The sequence below is a fragment of the Mus caroli genome, chromosome 16 (genome assembly GCF_900094665.2).
Source record: "Mus caroli chromosome 16, CAROLI_EIJ_v1.1, whole genome shotgun sequence".
Lineage (NCBI taxonomy): Eukaryota > Metazoa > Chordata > Mammalia > Rodentia > Muridae > Mus > Mus caroli.
Genome location: NC_034585.1, coordinates 11,013,832 through 11,035,243, shown reverse-complemented (window position 1 = coordinate 11,035,243; position 21,412 = coordinate 11,013,832). Strand labels below are relative to the sequence as shown.

At 38.7% G+C, this 21,412-nt stretch overlaps 1 protein-coding gene across 1 annotated transcript in view; it reads right to left on the bottom strand.

Moving 5' to 3' along the window:
* The window catches only part of LOC110312009 (putative ankyrin repeat domain-containing protein 26-like protein), an 82,191-nt gene extending 62,538 nt beyond the window's left edge, over positions 1 to 19,653 (bottom strand). Inside the window, exons 1-6 of the mRNA XM_021185572.1 lie at positions 19,302 to 19,653; positions 15,222 to 15,336; positions 14,366 to 14,539; positions 12,347 to 12,453; positions 11,148 to 11,209; positions 9,089 to 9,125 (exon numbers count right to left, since the gene is read on the bottom strand). Coding sequence (XP_021041231.1) covers positions 9,089 to 9,125; positions 11,148 to 11,209; positions 12,347 to 12,453; positions 14,366 to 14,539; positions 15,222 to 15,336; positions 19,302 to 19,555 — 749 coding nt within the window. The 5' untranslated portion in view covers positions 19,556 to 19,653. The remainder of the gene's footprint in view (positions 1 to 9,088; positions 9,126 to 11,147; positions 11,210 to 12,346; positions 12,454 to 14,365; positions 14,540 to 15,221; positions 15,337 to 19,301) is intronic.
* Between the last annotated feature and the right edge of the window lie 1,759 nt (positions 19,654 to 21,412).

Sequence of the window (21,412 nt, the reverse complement as noted above, 5' to 3'; positions counted from 1 at the left end):
CCTCTCCATCTCCATCTCCCTCTCCCTCTCCCATCTCCCTCTCCCTCTCCCATCTCCCTCTCCTTCGTCTGCTTGCTTTATGGGACTGAGCAACTGCTAGATCCTTGGACTTCCATTCACAGATGCTACTGACCATTGTTGGGAGTTGGACTGCAAACTGTAAGTCATCAATAAATTCCTTTACTATATAGAGACTATCCATAAATTCTGTAACTCTAGAGAACCCTGACTAATACATGAATGGAACTTGAGAATATCATCCTGAGTGAGGTGACTCAGTCACAAAAGAGCAAACACTATATGTACTCACTGATAATGGATATTAGCCCAAAAGTTTGGAATACCCAAGATTCAATTCACAGACCATATGAAACCTAAAAAGAAGGAAGACTAAAATGTGGATGCTTCAGTGCTTTTTAGAAGTCTGAACAAAATACTCCCAGGAAGAAATATAGAGACAAAGTGTGGAGCAGAGACTGAGGAAGGCCATCCAGAGACTGCCCCACCTGGGGAATCTATCAAACCTGGAAGTTCTTGTGGGTGCCAGGAAGTGCTTGCTGATAGAAGCCTGATATGGCTGTCTCCTGAAAAGCTTTGCCAGAGACTGACAAATACAGAGGAAGAAGCATTCAGCCAACCATTGGACTGAGCTCGAGGGGTCCCTGATGGAGGAAATGGAGAAGGGACTGGAGTAGCTGAGGAGGTTTGCAGGCCAATGGAGGGAGCAACAGTGTCAACAGCCCAAACCCCCCAGTGCTTCCAGGGACTGGACCACCAACCAAAGAATACACATGGAGTGACCCATGGCACTGGCCACATATGTGGCAGAAGATGACCTTGATGGATATTAGTGGGAGGAGAGGTCCTTGGGCCTGAGAGTGTTCAATGCCCCAGAGTAGGGAAATGCCAGGGTGGGATGACGGGAGTGGGGGTGGGGGGTGGAGGAACAGCCTCATAGAGGTGGGTGGGGATGTATGGTATAGGGGGGTTCCAAAGTGGAGACCTGGAAAGGGGAAAACATTTGAAATGTAAATAAAGAAAATATTCAAGAAAAAAAATGAAGAAATTGCTGTCTAATATTTATAACATCATGTGTTGGAGATATTATCTTTCACTGTTAAATCTCTAGGGACCATTGTGGAAAACCCAACTAGGACATTTTCTCTGTTCACTCTGCCAAATTGTATGCGTTTATGGAGGGTTCTAGCAAACATTGAAATTGAATAAAGTAACTCAATCTTTTCTTTAGTTTCAAAACGAAAAAGAAAAAAGAAGAAAGTATTTGATCGCATTCAAATAATATTAAAGAGTTTTGTATAAATAAATATGATTATAACTATACTTTTAAATTTGACTTTACATCTCCATGATACTCAAATAAAAGCTGTGAATGACTATTTAGGTTAAAAAAAAAAAAAGAGTATACTTGGATTGATAGAATTCACTACTGGGAAAAACAGACCACTTGAGGGAGCAATGAAAAGGTGGCACCCATCTGGGGTTAAAGCAATATAAATGCATCAACAAAGATACTAGATACTGCAAGATTAAAAAAAAAAAAGAAAAAGACCTTATCATGAAGATCTGATATGAAAAAAGGAAAGCAATTCTAGTGTCTTTCCATAACTTCATCTAAAGGCTGAGAATGGTCCCAACTCATGTATTTTGCTATAAAAGACAAGAAAAGGCCTCAGTTTAATAACTCCCTGTGAAACTCCAGCTCACATTGAATTCCACAGAAGGTTTTGAATATGATGTTGGAATGATGACATGGAGCAGTTAAAGGCAGAAATTTCAGATATTAGCAGAAGTCATTTGGATACTTGGAACACTGATGAATTGGCCAACAATTTAAAAAATAATCTTAGTGCATTGAATCTCTTGGATTGGGTTCATTATATAATCTTGCTTGCTATTATTATTGGCATTATTTTATTAGCAATTGTTGTGTTTCCACTCATCTTTAGAGTTCTTCTGAAATCTGTAGCTATGATAAGGCAGTACATTCTGGAACTTCATCTGAAAACTAAAAAGGGGGAAATGCCACACCCACTCCAGTGGAAACTGCCTGACAGGCCCAAAAGTTTGGACGCAGTTCTGAGGCAAAAAGTTTCATGGAAACTTAGTCTCCTGGAGTCTTGGCATCCCATAGCACAAATGCTCCAAACTTGTCCCTACGTCAGTTGGTGAACGGATCTGTGTGCTTTCCTTCAATATTGTTTTATTATAAGTGCCTCCAAGAAATGATTTGACATATAGCTAAGTTAAATTAGCCTCCACCAGTGTTCCAATATCCTAGGAAATTGTTGATCTGACCTTGGATTTTAAATTTAGTAAAAATGCTACCAATTCAGACGAAATGCCTCCAGTATAGATAGTGAAAGGAATCAGGCATTACAATTTACTGGATAAGAGCTAGAAATCTCAGGGCTAGTTCTACAAAGCAAACTTAGACTAACAGCCGTGTTACTCCCATATACAGGAATTTACAATGGCCTAGGAAGAAGAAGGTTGTGGTCTAAGGAGGAACTAGAGTAAATACTTAGAATAACAGCTGAGTCACTCCCATACACAGGAATTTACAATGGCCTAGGGAGGTGGATTATACAATAGACTAGAATTGGAACTATGGTAAGGGCATAAAGTCCTTACCTCTGGATTCTAAAAATAAGCTGACCTTAAGTGGGGCTGCTTTTTAATCACAGTTGTAAACACTGGTTTTTATCACAGTTGTAAACACTGTCTGGTTCCTGTCAGATTTTATGCATGCATTTCTCTGTTTTGTGTAGAGAGTCGTTTTGCATTGGGTAACCTCAATGTACCTTGGATGAACTTAATGTTTTCATCTGTAATATAAGTCTGATGCTCACTTTGAGAAATTACACTCAGATTCAACACTCTCTCTGGAGTTCATGTCTGTTTGTCACCCTGCCAACTCCTTGCCCACCTGAATACCAGAACCCTGATTATCCCACTGGTTGAGGGACTGACTGAGTACAGTCTGCAGCAAATATGAAAACCAAACCTGAGGATAATTGGTATAGAAGAGAATGAAGATTCCCAACATAAAGAGACCGTAAGCATATTCAACAAAATTATAAAAGAAAACTTCCCTAATCTAAAGAAAGAGATGACCATAAATATAGAGGAAACCTACAGAACTCCAAATATATTGGACCAGAAAAGAAAATCCTCCCAACACATACTAGTCAAAACACCACATACAAAAAAGGGGAAAAAAAGAATATTAAAAGCAGTAAGGGAAAAATGTCAAGCAACATATAAAGGCAGAGCTATCAGAATCACACCAGACTTCTCACCAGAGACTATGAAAGCTAGAAGATGAAGATCCTGGGCAGATCTCATACAGACCCTAAGAGGAAAAAAAAAAAAAAAAAAAACCACCAGCCCAGACTACTATACCAAGCAAAACTCTCAATTAACATATATGGAGAAACCAAGATATTCCATGAAAAAACAAATTTACACATATCTTTCCACAAATCCACCTCTACAAAAGATAATAGATGGAAAGCACCAACACAAGGAGGGAAACTACACCCTAGAAAAAGCAAGAAAGTAATTTTCTTTCAACAAACCCAAAAGAAGATAGTCACACAAACATAATTCCACATCTAACAACAAAAATAACAGGAGGCAATAATCACTATTCCTTAATATCTCTTAACATCAATAGACTCAAATCCCCAATAAAAAGACATAGACTAAAAGACTGGATCAGTAAACAGAACCCAGAAATTTGCTGCATGCAGGAAACCCACCTCAATGAAAAAGACAGAAATTAACTAAAAGTAAAGATCTGGAAAAAAAAATTCCAAGCAAACGGTCCAAACAATCAAGCTGGAGTGGCCATTGTGATATCGAATAAAATCGACTTTCAACCAAAAGTTATCAAAAAGGTAAGGAAGGACACTTCATACTCATCAAAGGGAAAATCTACCAAGATGAACTCTCAATTTTGAACGTCTATGCTCCAAATATAAGGGCACCCATATTCATAAAAGAAATTTACTAAAGCTCAAAGCACACATTGCACCTCACACAATAATAGTTGGAGACTTCAACTCCCCACTCTCAGGAATGGACAGAGCATGGAAACAGAAACTAAACAGAGACACAGTGAAACCAGCAGAAGTCATGAACCAAATTGATTTAACAGATATGTATAGAACATTTCATCCTAAAACAAAAGGATACACCTTCTTCTCAGCACCTCATGGTACCTTCTCCAAAATTGATCATATAATTGGTTACAAAGCAGGCCTCAAAAGATACAAGAAGATTGAAATAATTCCATGCATCATATCAGATCATCACGGACTAAGGCTGGTATTCAGTAACAACCAAAACAACAAAAAGACCCCATACACATGGAAGCTGAATAATGCACTACTCAGTGATAACTTGGTCAAGGAAGAAATAAAGAAATTAACAACTTTATAGAATTTAATGAAAATGAAGGTACAACATACCCACACTTAAGGGACACAATGAAAGCAGTGCTAAGAGGAAAACTCATACCTCTGAGTGTCACCAAAAAGAAACTGGAGAGAGCATACACTAGCAGCTTAACAGCACATCTGAAAGTTCTAGAACAAAAACAAGCAAATACACCCAAAAGAAGTAGAAAGCATGAAATAATCAAACTCAGGGCTGACATCAACCAAGTAGAAACAAAAAGAACTATACAAAGAATCAACAAAACCAGGAGCTGGTTCTTTGAGAAAATCAACAAGATAGATAAACCCTTAGCCAGACTAACCAGAGGGCACAGTATCCAAATTAACAAAATCAGAAAGGAAAAGGGAGATATAACCACAGAAAATCCAAAAATTCATCAGATCCTACTACAAAAGCCCATACTCAACAAAAATGGAAAATCTGGATGAAATGGACAGTTTTATAGACAGATACCAGGTACCTTAGTTTTAATCAGGATCAGATAAACCATTTAAACAGTCCCATAACCCCTAAGGAAATAGAACCAGTCATTAAAACTCTCCAAAAAAATTCCCAGGATCATATGGGCTTAGTGCAGAATTCTGTCAGACCTTCAAAGAAGACCCGCTATCAATACTCCTCAAACTATTACACAAAATAGAAACAGAAGGAACACTACACAATTCATTCTATGAAGCCACAATTATACTGATACCAAAAACACACAAAGACCCAACAAAGAAAGAGAATTTCAGAATACTTTCCCGTATGAATATCCATGGAAAATTACTCAACAAAATTCTTGCCAACCAAATCCAAGAAAACATCAGAAAGATTATCCATCATGATCAAGTAGGCTTCATCCCAGGGATGCAGGGATGGTTCAGTAATATGAAAATCCATCAATATAATCCACTACATAAACAAACTCAAAGGAAAAAAAAAACACATTAGATGCTGAAAAAGCACTTGTCAAAATTCAGCATCCCCTCATGTTAAAAGTCTTGGAAAGATCAGGAATTCAAGGTCTATACCTAAAAATACTAAAAACAATATACATCAAACCAGCAGTCAACATCAAACTAAATGTAGAGAAACTTAAAGCAAACCCACTAAAATCAGGGACTACACGAGGCTGCCCATTCTCTCCCTACCTATTCAATCTAATACTTGAAGTCCTAGCCAGAGCAATTAGACAACAAAAGGAGATCAAGGGTACACAAGTTGGAAAGGAAGAAGACGAAATATCACTATTTGCAGATGATATGGAAGTGTTCTTAAGTGATCTCAAAAAATTCCACCGGGGAACTCCTAAACCTGATAAACAACCTCAGCAAAGTGGCTGGATATGAAATTAACTCAAACAAATCAGTAGCCTTCCTATATTCAAAGGATAAACAGAATGAGAAAGAAATTAGTGAAGCAACACCCTTCACAATAGTCACAAATAATATAAAATCCCTTGACGTAACTCTAACTAAGCAAGTGAAAACCCTGTATGACAAGAACTTCAAGTCTCTGAAGAAAGAAGACCTCAGAAGATGGAAACATCTCCTATGCTTGTAGATGGGCAGAATTAATATGGTTAAAAAAAAAAAAAGGCCATCTTGCTAAAAGCATTCTACAGATTCAATGCAATTCCCATCAAAATTCCAACTCAATTCTTCATAGAGTTAGAAAGAGCAATTCTCAAATTCACTTGGAAAAACAAAAATCCCAGGATAGCACAAACCACTCTCAACAATAAAAGAACTTCTGGGGGAATCATCATCCCTGACCTCAAACTGTACTACAGAGCAATAGTGAGAAAACAAACAAACAAACAAACAAAAAACCGCATGGCATTGGTACAGAGACAGGCAGGAAGATCAATGGAATACAATTGAAGACCCAGAAATGAACCCACACACCTATGGTCACTTAATCTTTGACAAAGGAGCTAAATCCATCCAGTGGAAAAAATACAGCATTTTCAACAAATGGTGCTGGTTCAACTGGAGGGCAGCATGTAGAAGAATGCAAATTGATCCATTCTTATATCTTTGTACAAAGATCAAGTCACAGGATCCAGGACCTACACATAAAGCTAGATACACTGAAACTAGTAGAGGAGAAAGTGGGAAAGAGCCTCAAACACATGGGCACAGGGGGAAATTTCCTGAACAGAACACCAATAGCTTATGCTCTAAGATCAAGAATCAACAAATTGGACCTCATAAAACTGCAAAGCTTCTGTAATACAAAGGACACTGTCAATAGAACAAAATGGCAACCAACAGATTGAGAAAAGATCTTTACCAATCCTACATCTGACAGAAGGCTAATATCCAATATATACAAAGAACTCAAGAAGTTAGACTCCAGAGAACCAAATAGCCCTATTAAAAATGGAGTACAGAGATAAACAAAGAATTCTCAACTAAGGAATCATGAATGGCTGAGAAGCACCTAAAGAAATGATCAACATCCTTAGCCATCAGGGAAATGCAAATCAGAAGAACCCTGAGATTCCACCTCACACCAGTCAGAATGGCTAAGATCAAAAACTCAGGCAACAGCAGATGCTGGTGAAGACATGGAGAAAGAAAAATACTGCTCCATTGCTGGTGGGATTGCAAGCTGGTACAACTACTCTAGAAATCAGTCTGGTGGCTCCTCAGAAAATTGGACATATTACTACTTGAGGACCCAGCAATACTACTTCTGGGCATATAACCAAAAGATGCTTCAACATATAAAAAGGACACATGCTCCACTATATTCACCAAAGCCTTATTTATAATATCCAGAAGCTGGAAACAATCCAGATGTCCCTCAACAGAGGAATGGGTACAGAAAATGTGGTACATTTACACAATGGAGTACTACTCAGCTATGAAAAACAATTACTTCATGAAATTCTTAGGCAAATGGATGGAACTAGGAAATATCATCCTGAGTGAGGTAACCCAGTCACAAAAGAACACACATGGTATGTACTCACTGATACGTGGATATTAGGAAAAATGCTCAGAATACCCACAATACAACCTACAGACTATATGAAGCTCAAGAAGGAAGACCAAACAAAAGAATCTTGGGAGGTAGAAGGTAGGAGGACTTGGGAAGAAGAGAGGAAGGGGAGAAGTAAAAAAGGGGGCAGGATTAGGTGTTGGAGGATATGGGGAAAATATACAGAGGGTCAGGAACTTGAACAGAGGTATGTAGTAGCAATGGGGGGATGGTGATCTGAGGTTAGCCAACAGAAAGTCCCAGAGGCCAGAAAAGCAAGAGATTCACAGTACCCAGTGGGGATGACATTAGCTGAAATATACAACAAAGGGGAAAGAGAACCTGTAGAGACCATATCCAGTGGCTAGGCACAAACTCCAGTTGAGGGGCCACCCACCCTTCTCAAAAATTTTAACCCACAATTGATCCTGCCTAAAAGAAATACAGGAACAAAGAGTGGAGCAGAGACTGAAGAAAAGGCCATCCAGAGACTACCCAACCTGGGGTTCCATCCCATACGCAGCCTCCAAACACAGTCACTATTGCTGATAGTGCTTGCTGACAGGAGGCTGATACAGCTGTCGCCTGAGAGGCTCTGCCAGAGTCTTCCTGATACAGATGTGGTTGCTTGCAGTGAACCACTGGACTGAGCATGGGGACCCCAATGAAGGAATTAAGGGAAGAACTGAAGGAGCTGAAGGGTTTTGTAACCCATAAAAAGAACAACAATATCAACCATCCAGACCCCCCCGCCCAAAGCTCTGAGGAACTTAACCACCAATCAAAAAGTACACATGGAGGGTTCCATGACTCCAGCCACATATGTACCAGAGGATGGCTTTGACGGACATCAATGAGAGGAGAGACCCTTGGTCCTGGAAAGGCTCGATGCCCCAGTGTAGGGGGATGCCAAGGCAGGGAGGAGGGAGTGAGTGGGCAGATGAGTGGGTGAGCACCCTCATAAAAGCCAGGGAATGGAGGATGGGATAGGGGGTTTCTGGAGGGAAAACAGGGAAAGGCAATAACATTTGAAATGTAAATAAATAAAATATCCCATAAAAAATAAAAATAAAAATAAAATAAAACCCCTCTAATTAGTCACTAACAACTATTCTTCAATTATCACACAAACTCCTCTGTAGGATATGCCTAATTTTGCATAAGTAAAATCTGTGAAGATCTGGCCAGAGCTGAGTCTGCTCTGCCTTGAAACTTGTGATGAGTATTGGTTACAGCTGCAATTGTCAAAAATATCCAGACAAGCTATAGAGTCATATAACCAATGTTTCATTTGGAGAAATATGCACAACTTAATCTAGCCTTCTGAACTGATATGAAAGTATGACTGACTGCATCTTGACAAAAGAGCATGTGGGTCTTAGTCAGTCTGGGCAAGAGATGCACTGGAAAGCCAAGGTTAATTATACAACCATGGCCAATTAGTCAAGTTCTCTGCATTTGGTTCCCTAGCAAGTGGGAGCTCGGTTATAGAGCATACTTACTCCACAAACCTTATCTGATTGTTTTAGGCATTGCAAGCATTGAGCATATAGTATAATGTGTATTTCAGCAGTATCAGCTTCTTATCTTTGCATTTCCCAATGACGTCACATATTTAAAAGCCATGAACTCTTACCTAGGTAAAGGTGTGTGTTCAGTACTGTCATCCACTTCTAAAAAGGGGGAGAATGTGTTTTATAATAACTGTAGAAAAATATAGTATATTAAAATGGCAAACTAACATTTTGTTAGACACTGCTTGGACACCATTCTATATTATAAAGAATATTCTATAATAAATATTGCTTTATAGGTAATTAATACATTGAGAATTCTTGCTTATATTTTGTTGAATCAGTCAAATGCAGGGAGAAGAAAGAAAGTTAATGAAATTCATAGCTGAAAATAAATATCTGTGACAATGACTCTGATCCCAACTGACTACCAATTGCCAGAAAGTGGCATTTCCTGGTATAAATGTCAGCATATAGGTATTTTTGTTGTTATTGTTATTGTCCTTTTGGTGGTGGTGGTGGTGGTGGTGGTGGTGATTTTGACCAATGGTGCTAGCAAAAATTTTTAAAGAGTATACTTATTTTACTAAAGTATGAAGTTTTAAATTTTTACTTGTTCAGTGGAAATTATTCGATTTAGAATAGAAACACCATGTACAAAGAAGATGGATGTGTGGTGACTCTCTTGCAGCATGGCAAAACTCAGAGGACAGAAACAGACCAGGGACAAAGACCTTTGCAAAAATTCCCAGCTGCCAGTACAGCAGAGCTCAGTGGGCTCACTCTCCCTCCCTTTCTGGAGAAGACACTAAAAGTCTCCTTTGCTCTAGTATTGCTCTTCCTGTTCTGTGCGGTGTAAAAAAGTTCATGATCAGTTTCCATCAACTCCCTTGACAGTAACTAGTGGAAAGGCACCTTACTTAGTAGTTCATCAACCTGTGTTGTATCTATAGTGAGAGGGAAGTACAACATCAGCCTTGCAGACAGAGAAGGAAGTTCCAAGAGGAGTACTGTAGGACACAACAAATATTTTAATATGCTTATAGATAAACTATTCATTTACTCAACTTTTCACTAAATGCCTCCAGTTTGCTCCCATAGGAGATAAAACAATTATGTTTTTAAACTTCATTATAAAAATGTGTAAAAGCTCAGTGAGAACTTCTTAGCATTTCCCATGTCCAGGATAAAGCATTTGAACCCTCAAAATGAATGGACTTGGGCTGTGGCTTAGTGACAAAACTTGTCCTCAGTGTTTTGGACTCCTTGAGTCAATCCTAATCCACACAATTAAAAATGCAGTAATATTCATAATGAAATAATGCAAAATAAACTCCCCCTTGTTACAGTATGACACTGTCTTTCTTGTCTCTTTGGAAAACAGGGTCATTTGGATTGGTTTTCAGTATTTCCTCCCAGATACAGCTTTCAAGACAAGGTAGAAAGTTGATATGATGACAGCTGCTGGAAGCAAAAACTCCTGACAGTGTTCCTTCCATTGTTAACAGAAGCTAGTAAGACTGAGTGGACTAGGACAGTGAGGTCAGTGCTGTGTATTACACAGTGGTGTCGTTTGTTCAATTTTCCTTCTGTGAATAATTGGAAATCATGTTTTGGAGCTTGTAAACCATAGCCCAACATATCCATTATAATCCAACATATTACATTAAAAGTCCAATTTGCTACAATGTACCTATAAAAATGCATACAATGTACTATCTTAAACCCCTTTTCCTTTTGTATTAAGAGATATTTAATATACCAGGACCCCAAAATAAATACTCATATTTTTCAGACAATATGGTTTGATATATGAACTTACTTAGAAATAATCTCTGCATTTATACTTTATTTCCTTTTTCTGGGGGACTTAAACTTTTAATCTTTGTAATTATGTATTTCTTTAGGATAGACCACTTAGAGCAGTAGTTTTCAGCCATCCTAATTGGACTCTTTAATACAATTCCTCACGTTGCAGTGATTCCCACCCCCCAACCATTAAATTATTTTTGCTGATACTTTATAACTATAATTTTGCTACTCTAATGAATCATAATCTAAATATCTGGTATGCAGGATGGTCTTAGGTGACCTCTCTGAAAGTATCATTCTGCCCTTAAAATGTTGTGACCCACAGGTTGAGAACTCTGACTTAGAGTAAAGCAGTATCAAAATTCCTACCTGTATTGATTTGTGCATCATAATTAAGCATTGATGCTGACTCTTCTCCACGTGAAGCTTCACTGTGATGTAGTTTAAAAATAATCATTATTTTAATATCCATAAGTAAAACATTTGCCAAATATTTGGCATGCTACCTATTTTTGCATTCCTAATATATCTTACATTAGACATTTATTTATAAACAATCTATGTCTCAACACTTAACTATGAGTCTGTTGGTGGTGGAATGGGAAATTAATCCTTGCCTATAAGCATTACTTTGCCAGCACCCTCGCAAGCCATCACATGCATAACACCATACAGGCTTAGTGTTTTTGTTACTTACCTGTTTGCTACTAAATGCCAAAGCATCACCAAATATTGCTGTGTGGTGCTGAGTTACAGCCTGTTCCAGAACTCACAGAAGGGGAACACAGTCCCCCCATTTCCATTTTTTTTCCCCGGCTATAGCTAAGCTCCAGATTCCCCGGGGTTTGTAGTCAGTGAATTATGATGCAATAGTTCTCCTTGCTTCCACATTGAGCTTTACCTGTGTTGTATGACCCTGCTCTACAGAACCATTTCCAAAGGCCTCTGCTGATGAGATCACCAGCTTAGTTCTTTGTACTCACCATGGATAGCTGTCCCTAACCATAGATATTTCAGGGGTTTCAGTGACTAATTCAGAGAAGACAAGAACAAAAGCATACTGTGGGTAATAGCATTTAATTGCTATGATATATTTGACCTAATGTAGTTAAACATTCAAACACCACTCAAAGCAATGAATGATCAGAGACAGCATGATTTTCTAAGCCTATTAATGTTGAATATAGCATTTGAAAGGAAAATATCTATGAAACAAAATGGAAATATAAAAAGTGATTATAAATTGCATGGTCAATAAAAATTAAATAGGTATACTTTTCAAAATAAACAACATTAATGTGCAGTTGACATAAGTAACATAAAATCATCAATAAAGTTAGATTATCAATAACAAACTAAGTCAGTTTCAAAAGAGGAGCTAAGACCTGGTGCATACTGTTTTCTTGATGTGGTCTGAGAAGTCATTTTCCAGGTAACAATTTGTGGTGTTCCTCACTATATACTTCCAATGTTGAAGCAATCTTCCTCCTGTCAGTTTGGTATTCCTGACTCAAGAGACTGTCACCTTCAAGAACAACACTAAGGTTGAAAAAAAGAAGAAACTGTACCTATTCGACTCAGTGACTTCGTGTACATTTGCACCCCTCTCTCTTAAAAACTCTGCCATCTTCTCTTTTTTTTCAAATACAGCAAGGGAAAATGGTGTGAAGCCATGCTATAAAAGAAAAAATGTTTATAATACAACATGTTTCTCAACTGAAAATTCATCACAGATTTTATGTGCATAAATATATACTCTCCCGTAGACCATATAAAGCTCAAGAAGAAGGAAGACCAAAGTGTGGATGTTTCAATCCTACTTAAAAGGGGGAACAAAATAATCACAAGAGGTGGAGTAAGGGAGGAACTGGGAGGGAGAAAGGAAGAGGAGGGGGAAGTGGGAGAACAGGATCAGGTATGGGAAGAGACAGGAGAGAAGCATAGAGGATCAGGAAATTGAATAGAAATATGTGGCAGTGGAAGCTGGGGAACTGGGGTAGCCACCAAAATGTCCTAGACACCAGCGAAGTGAAAGAGTACCAGGACTCAACAGGGACATTAGCCAAAATTCCCAACAAAGGGGAGATAGAACCTGTAGATACCCCCTCCAGTAGATAGGCATGGCCCCCAGTTGAGGAATGGGACCACCCACCCATCTCAAATTTTTTTAACCCAGAATTGTTCCTGTCTAAAGGAAATGCAGGAACAAAAATGAAGCAGAGACTGATGGAAGAGCCATCCAGAGACTGCCCTACCTTGGGATCCATTCCATCTGCAGATACCAAACCCTGATATTATTGCTGATGCCGGGAAGCGCTTGCTGACAGGAACCTGGTATAGCTGTCCCCTAAGAGACTCTGCCAGCACTTGACTAATACAGATGCATAACTCACAGCCAACCATTGGACTGAGCCCAGGGACCCCAAATGGAAGAGGTAGGGGAAGCACTGAAGGAGCTGAAAGGGATTGCAACCCCATAAGAAGAATAATCTCAACTAACTGGACCATCCACAGCTCCCAAGGACTAAACCTCAACCAAAGAGTATACATGGAGGGATCCATGGCTCCAGCCACATATGTAGCAGAGGATGGCCTTATCTGGCATCAATGGAAGGAGAGGTCCATGGTCCTATGGAGGCTTGATGCCCTAGCATAGAGGGATGTTAGAGTGGTGAGGCTGGAGTGGGTGAGTGGAGGAGCACCCTCATAGACACAAAAGGGAGGGAGATGGGAGGGGGGTTGCTGAGGGGAAACCAGGAAGGGGACAACATTTGAAATGTAAATAAAATAACCAATTTTAAAAACAAAGAGTCATAATAGGTAGACTTTCCTTCACCCTCTGCTCCATTTTCTTGAACATAGGTGCCTTCCTTTCCTTTGACACACCTATCCCCGGCCCCACACCTCCTGTGAGCATCACTCCTCTTCAGTACTTTTCCCAACACTCATTGGTTCAAAGCATCTTACCTAAATAGAGTTTTGCTTCCAATACCCAGAACATATGGTAAAGGTTTGCATGCCCCATTGAATGAATGAGCTCGAGTGGAGTCTCTGAAGCAGAGCGTTTCTTCTCTGTTTGAAAAATATCTTTTCCTAGGCTGAGAATTATTAACTCCCAAGCTGAATAGCATTTCTTATGTACACATAAGTTTTAAAAAGGTTTTAAAACTTGATATTTTTTAATAATTAAGTTTCCAAATTGGTCTACATGCCTTTAACTGTATCTCTCCTCATTTTTCATTCCTGCCTCATCTCTGAGAGACAGCCCACCTCTATAACCTCTCAACTGCTAGAGATTTCTGTTTATTTACAAAGTATTTATCATAAAAGTTTTATTTATTTTTATTGTTCATGTGTATGTGACATGTGGGTTCAAATCCACCAATTATTTTTTGAATTTTAAAATAAAGCCTAATTTTTAGAAAAATTGTGCTATTTTCCACTACCACAAATATGAAAAACATATTTGGAGAAAAATATTTTACTCTTAACAGAATCAGTGAGAATGCTTGAACTTTGGCATGTAGCAAACAGATCCTAGTGTCACTGCTAGAAACACATTGGGAATGAAGCTGAACCATCTTTACCTTTGTTGTGGTGTTAATGTCTACTTTGTACTCAAGCAGTTCACTGGCAATTGCTTTGTTTCCATTATATACAGCGTAGTGGAGGGCTGTATTTCCAGTAAAATCTGCCATGTGTGGATCAGCACCATGCTTCAGTAATATGGAAACACATTCCAGGTTGTTTCGCTCTGTGGCCTGTGGTTATTGTACAAAAACATAGCTCTTCAACTCAAGAAAGTCAAGACAGTCTTACAATTGCATTGAATAGTTACCCTTCGATGAGACAATTTGTTTAGGTTACGTATATTGCCCATCTCTTTTTGAGACAGGGCCTTGTAAAGTACCCCAGGCTGGCCTAAATTCAAAATCCTCTTACCTCATTTTCTCAAATGTGAGAATTTCAGGGCTGTGCTACAATACCTAGATCTATGCTAATTGGCTGATGTTGGGAGGGGAAAGTTTATTTGTTTTGCCAACTTGACATAGGTTTCAGATACCCAAAGAAGGAGAGCCTAGCTTAAAGAACTGCTTCTATCTGCTTGGCCTGTGGGCCAGTCTGTGGAGCAGTTGATTGAGATTGATGGGATCAGATTACTGGGGTTAATGGCATGACTGAGCAGTGGCCCCGAGTTGTATGAGAAAGCAAGCTGAACAGGCCATGGAAAAAGCAGCCTTCCCTGGAAGTATCTGCTTCCAATTTCCTGATGTGAGCTTCTGCTCTGCTTTCCCTTGATGCCAGACTGTGATGTGGAAATGTAAGCCAAATAAACATTTGCTTCCCTGAATTGCTTTTGGTCATTGTTTTATCAGAGCAATAGAAAACAAACATGAACAAGATCTTATCCATTTCATATTAAAACTGCTGTCCAGTAGCTACCTTAATCAAGGGTGTGCAGCCTTCATCATCCTGGACATTAATATTGCAGTTGCTTTCGATTAACAGTGTCACCACTTCTGGGTGGTTATGAGCACATGCGTAGTGTAGTGAAGTCCTACAAATTGAAAGGATGTTTTAGGAAATCATGGAATACTATGACAAAGTACATTCAGCTGTAAATACTAAGAGTTTCAAGTAAGTAAGAGTTTCAAGGGGAATTTGTTTATTCATTTATGTCTCTACGCAAGCGTTCACTTGTCTTACTAGGGATTCAGTGCACGGCTGCCCAATTCAAGGCAAGTGATCTATCACAAGCTTCATTCCTGCTCAGAGCAGCCTATCTGAATAACAGAACACCCAGTAAATTGAACACAGCTTATATTTGAATCCCTCTCTAATCAGTTACTTACTAGCTACTTCTTGGAATTTCTATGATCTCCAAAACTCAGTTTCCTAATCCATATGATGGGAATGAACAATAGATATCTTACATGGTACTACTGTGATGTTTCAGTTCAAATCTACACAAAGCATGTACAAGTGTTTCCAGCACCTGACAGCTCAGCATTCGGTGGATAATGATGATTATTCTTGCTACTGTTATCAAACACAACATCTCAACAAATACCAATCAAAGAATTCTACCTACTGTACAGATGCAATTTTTTATTCAAATAAGTTTAGTATTTTTTAAAATTATATTGCCAAGGCTGTCCTCCTAACTCATTCTCCCAATAGGTAAGTTTGCAGGCCAGTACCACTGTGACTACCTTATTCTTCATTCACATTTTCGCATCTCTGGAATAATTGTAATGATTCATGACATTTTACAACTATAGTTGGTAATATTTTTAAATTTATTACTACACAAAATACAAGGTTATCATGCAGTCCATTGTACTTTACATCAAGTGATATATGACACAGTCCATAAGTTCATGGAAAATCTTATATCTATGTAAATTTTAGCTCTTAAAATGAATTTGGGTAAAGAGATTTTTTTTCATTTCTTAATGCTTTTATGTTGTGGGAAATATTAAAAAATTAACCGGTCAACTCTCCACTAGGTTGGACTACACTCCCATGCTCCTGCCGGCCCGCCAACTCTCCTGCCACACCAGACCACTATCCCTCAATCAGGCGCTTGTCCCTGGTGCCACTAGTTCTTCCTCAGCCATAAACCCATGTAATTGGCAATCCCACACTCTAGTAACTACAGAGAATAACCACCAACCTCGCGGTTGCATATCACAAGACCCAGTAACCCAATAGAGTTAAAAGCTTAATTAACCAATCAGATTTATGTATCAATAATATCACAATTTACAAGATGCTAATACAATAATTTCAGAGCCAATTGATCATGATAAAAGCTTTATCCCAATATTTTAATCTTGTGAAACCATAGCTACTTGTGTCTGGAAAACACCATGAGGGTACACGTTAGCAGCCATCTTCCTTCTCCTATAGATAGACTGTCTGTCTGTCTGTCTGTCTGTCTGTCTGTCTGTCTGTCTCTCTCTCTCTCTCTCTCTCTCCCTGCAACTCTTAGCTTCCTGTCCAATCACAGGCCTCCCACTGCCCTAATGTGAATGGAGAGGGAAAATCCTGCAACACCTATAGAGGTAACTTTTCCATGTTTGCAGCCAACAGGAACATAGCCTAGTCTCCAGGTTAATAGACACAGTATCCATGATACTCTACCAATTGGTAGTAAAGCAAATGATCTTTGGTTACCTTCTAGTCATTTATGCATCATGGACTCACACCAAAATTGGGCAAAACTCTCTATAAGGACACAACCCATGGCATCGTAGCTCCCTTCCTTTGACTTTTAAGAAGCTTTAAGCCAAAAAATTAGGGATTCAAATGAGCACTGCTCATTTTATTAATATTTAAATTTATGTATGTAAATTTATTAAATTTATGTAAATGTAAAGACACCTAATATTTTTATTATTTAATTCACACTAAAGAGGTTGTCATACATTAAATGAAATGTAACATAGTTGAAAATTATGTGATAAATTTTGTAGCATGTGATATAATTTTACTAGAGGATAGTTATGTGATTAATTATTTTTTACAATCTTCTACCTTCAAAACAGTTTTTGTATTTGTTTTTGTTTTTGTTCTTCCTGTAGAAAGGGAGAGAAAAGTTTGTTAAAATTAAGGCAAATTTTAACCTTCTTAACTTCTTGATTTGGCTGTGAAATATAAAGGTTTAAGAAGGATTAAACTCGATGGGGCGTGGATCAGTTGGAAGGTGGATGAAGAGGGGCAGGGAATGGAATCTGGAATGTAAAAAGTGAATTACAAATAAAATTAAATTAAAAAAGGGAAACATGGGAGGATTAAGAGATGTAGAATGTATATGCTGTATAGTAGATATCTAAGTAACATGTAGAGAATAAATAGATTGGCAGAATGGATAAATACAGTTGGAAAATTCAATGTTTTTAAAGAAAACAGTTATAAATCAAAAGAATATTTTTGAAACAATAATTTATTCTTCTATCTTTTATTTGTATGAAGATCCAACTTAGAAGACTAAGGAACTCTTCAGATCTACACTTACGACTAAAGCAGCATGTAGACTGTGGGGTAATCCACTGTTAAGTGACATTGGCACCCCTTGATTACCTAGGGTGAAATAAGAACAAAAGAGGAGCTGAGGCAATGGCTCAGTTGATAAAGTGCTCATCCTGTAATTTGAGCACCTGTGTTCAGAAACTCCAGCACCTTGAAAAACTAGTTTAGGGGCTGTGGAGACAGGATGATCCTGGTGCTTGCTTGCCTGCAAGTCTAGGTGAATCAGTAAAGTCCAACACACCAAATCAAATATAGTGGGCATATGGGTTAGCAAGATGACCTATCTCAAAAACTGAGATTTAGGCACCACTGAATGGCTCATCCAGGACCCAAGAAGAGGCCTGATGGCCTAAGTTTGGTCAGAAGAACCTACAATATGGCAGAACTAAACTGCCATAGAGTTGCCCACTGACCCCCAGGCACTTCCCTGTGCATATGTAGGACATACACTCACACAATTGTACATGTAGGCATGTATGCACATGCACATACACATGCATGCACACACAGATTTTTTTTAAGTGAAAAGCAGTAGAGAAAGAGAATATCAACCTCTAGCCTTCGCATCTGTACCCCACCCACACATACACAAATAACATGTACACTGAGGTGGATCAAATTGACAAAGGATTTTCTTTGGTGACTTTTCTTTTTAGCCTTAACCTTAATATTGTATGGAAAAAATTTATCTCATGATACAATTTTCTACAATGTATATAATTTAGATACATACATACAAACATACATACATACACATGATACAGAGATAGATAGATATAATATAGATAGATATCATATATAGAGAGATGATATAGATAGATATGATATAGATAGATAGATAGATAGATAGATAGATAGATAGATAGATAGAGAGATAGAGAGATAGAGAGATATGATATAGATAGATATGAGATAGATAGATATGAGATAGATAGATAGATAGATAGATAGATAGATAGATATGAGATAGATAGATAGATAGATAGATAGATAGATAGATAGATAGATAGATAGATAGATAGACCCAACATGGCAGTTTACAGCCATCTATAACTCCAGTGAATCCAATACCATCTTCTGATGTATGTGGTGCATAGATATTACATGCAAGCAAAACACTCGCATACATAAATCTAAAAATTCTTAAATACACACTTTAAAAGAAAATGCATGTCATTTTATTACCTAAGTTACTTTAAGGCATCCAACAAACTACTGTAAAGGAAGCAATGTAAAAGGATTCAGAAACCAACTTAAGTTTATTGTTTTGCTTCCCTTAAAAGAAGATCTAAGAGCTAGATCCTTCCAAGGTGTGCAGGTCCCCTATGACCAGCAGAAAACCCAGCAGGCTCAGTGAAAGCAGAACCAAACCTTACCCTCTCCCCTCTCTTAGCATCCTTGGAAGATGATGCTTCTCCCTGATTGGCTCTGACTGTCCCTACAAATTCCCTGCTCCTCCTGCTCATCTCCCCTCCGAGGCCCTATTACCTGTTCCTCCTGTCACATTTATCCACATGGTATCTTCCGGAGGTGATGAAGTGCTCTACTGTAGACAAATCACCCATGCTGGCTGCCCTTTGGAACTGTCCAACAGGTTCATATGGGATGAGGTAGGCAGGATATTCATCCACTTGGTAATCAAGGCACCCATAGCCCAAGCAGCAGGTCCACAGGCGCCAATACCAGTGTGGCTGCTCAGAGGCATTCGGTGTCTGGGCATCATAATCGATGTCCTCCGGCATGATAGAGTTCTAGGGACACCTAGGCCCATGCTGCCATCCCTTCCCTCCCCTTTTGCCTTGCCACCCACTTCCTCTCAAACCCCACACTAAAACTTAGAAACACACACACACACAAATATAGATATATAGAGAGATTAGATATAGATATGGATATGAGTATGGATATAGATATAGATATCACCACCATGCCACAGTAGCATCCAGTCAGGGCAAGTCAGAGGTTCAGTTTGAGCAGAATCTCTATTGTTGCCTAGCAACAAGGAAGCATGCCTGCCTGCGAGTGCATGTGCTCACAACTGTATGCTACACATGTCTGCCTCAGACTCCAGCGACAGGAACCTGGCCTACCTTGCACAGTTCACCCACAAAGCCCTGTTAATTGTAGCTCTGGAGTAGACTACCTCTCTGGCCTCCAAAGGCCAATTACTGAGGGGAGCTGTGTGATGGTTCAGATCCCTTACAGCCCTGCTATGGTCACCAGCTCAGAAGGCCTACTTATCACATTTCCTGATGCCAAGGTTGGACCCTGCAAGAGGCTCTTTGCCTGATGGATGCTAGCTTGTCATTCAGACCACTTGTGTTCTTTTCTTGACATCTTTTAGCATTTTGTTAGTTTTGCCCATCAGTCAATCTCTCATGTCATTCTTAACCCCTGAAATTGAAGTGTGTGAGGTCCCTTTTTAAATTTGATTCGCTTGGATTCCTAGAAAGACAAAATTGACAAAACCTGTTTTGATATTCCTATTCTTTTCTAATGTTTAAGTAAGAATTTGTGTTCCTCAACTCTTGGCTGTGTCCACACTCTTTAAAAGTTCTTCTTTAAAGTTTTCTTGTGGCAGGGGGGGAATAATATTTAGAATGGTATTTTTAAATGTGATAGTGTACAGAAATACAGTATAGATTATATCTCTGCCTTAATCTCATATCCTGAAACATTGCTGAACAAGTGTCTGAAGAGGAGGTTCAAAGCCCACTCTACCAGATCCTCAGCAGTGGTGACTCAAAGTGGAAGAGAGGAAAATGAAGCTGTCATGTCGGAGTTTACTAACCACAGCTTCTGGAGTCTGAAGCTCTTAGCTATAGTCAGGAACACAGGGAGCTGAAGGAAAGAAGTGTCCTCCTGTGAGTTTTAGCACAGGTTGTAAGGTATAAGGACTCGGTGTAACACAAAATGCGTGTTGAGCACAAAACCATGCAGGTGATGGTTTCAGGATTTATTTATGAATGAATTATTTAAACTTATGAACCTGCTGGAGAGGGATGCATAGAGGCAGGGGTCAATTTTGTGGTCTACCACTACTTAGAAGGGGATATTAGTCCCAAGGAAATGCTAGGAAACTGTCATGACAGAGCCAGGGTTGAGTTGCTCTAGGAGCATGAAGGATGAAAGAAATAGTAATACTAACTTCATGAGCATGTAAATAAAACACCATCACTTACTGCAGCCAACAGAACAAAGCATGTGGAAGAACCACAACATTCCTTCTCTGTCTATACATGTTGGGGGTGGGGTGTTGTTTTAATTGGGGGTTAATCTCTCTTCATGTCTTCAATATAACAAAAAAAATGTAAGGAAAGCAGTGACTAATCATAATAAACTCTTGAAACACAAGTTTAATATATATGAAAACTTCTAAAGTAAGGTACATTAGGAAGTCATAATAAGAATTCAGAATACTTACTAAATGAGTTTAAATGTTAAATGTTAAAAGGGTGATGTTTTGGATTTCCACAGTTTCCGTTGTTATGTCTCCCTTTTCATTTCTTATTTTATTACCTTGGATACTGTCTCTGTGCCCTCTGGTTAGTCTGGCTAAGGGTTTATCTATCTTGTTGATTTTCTCAAAGAACCAGCTC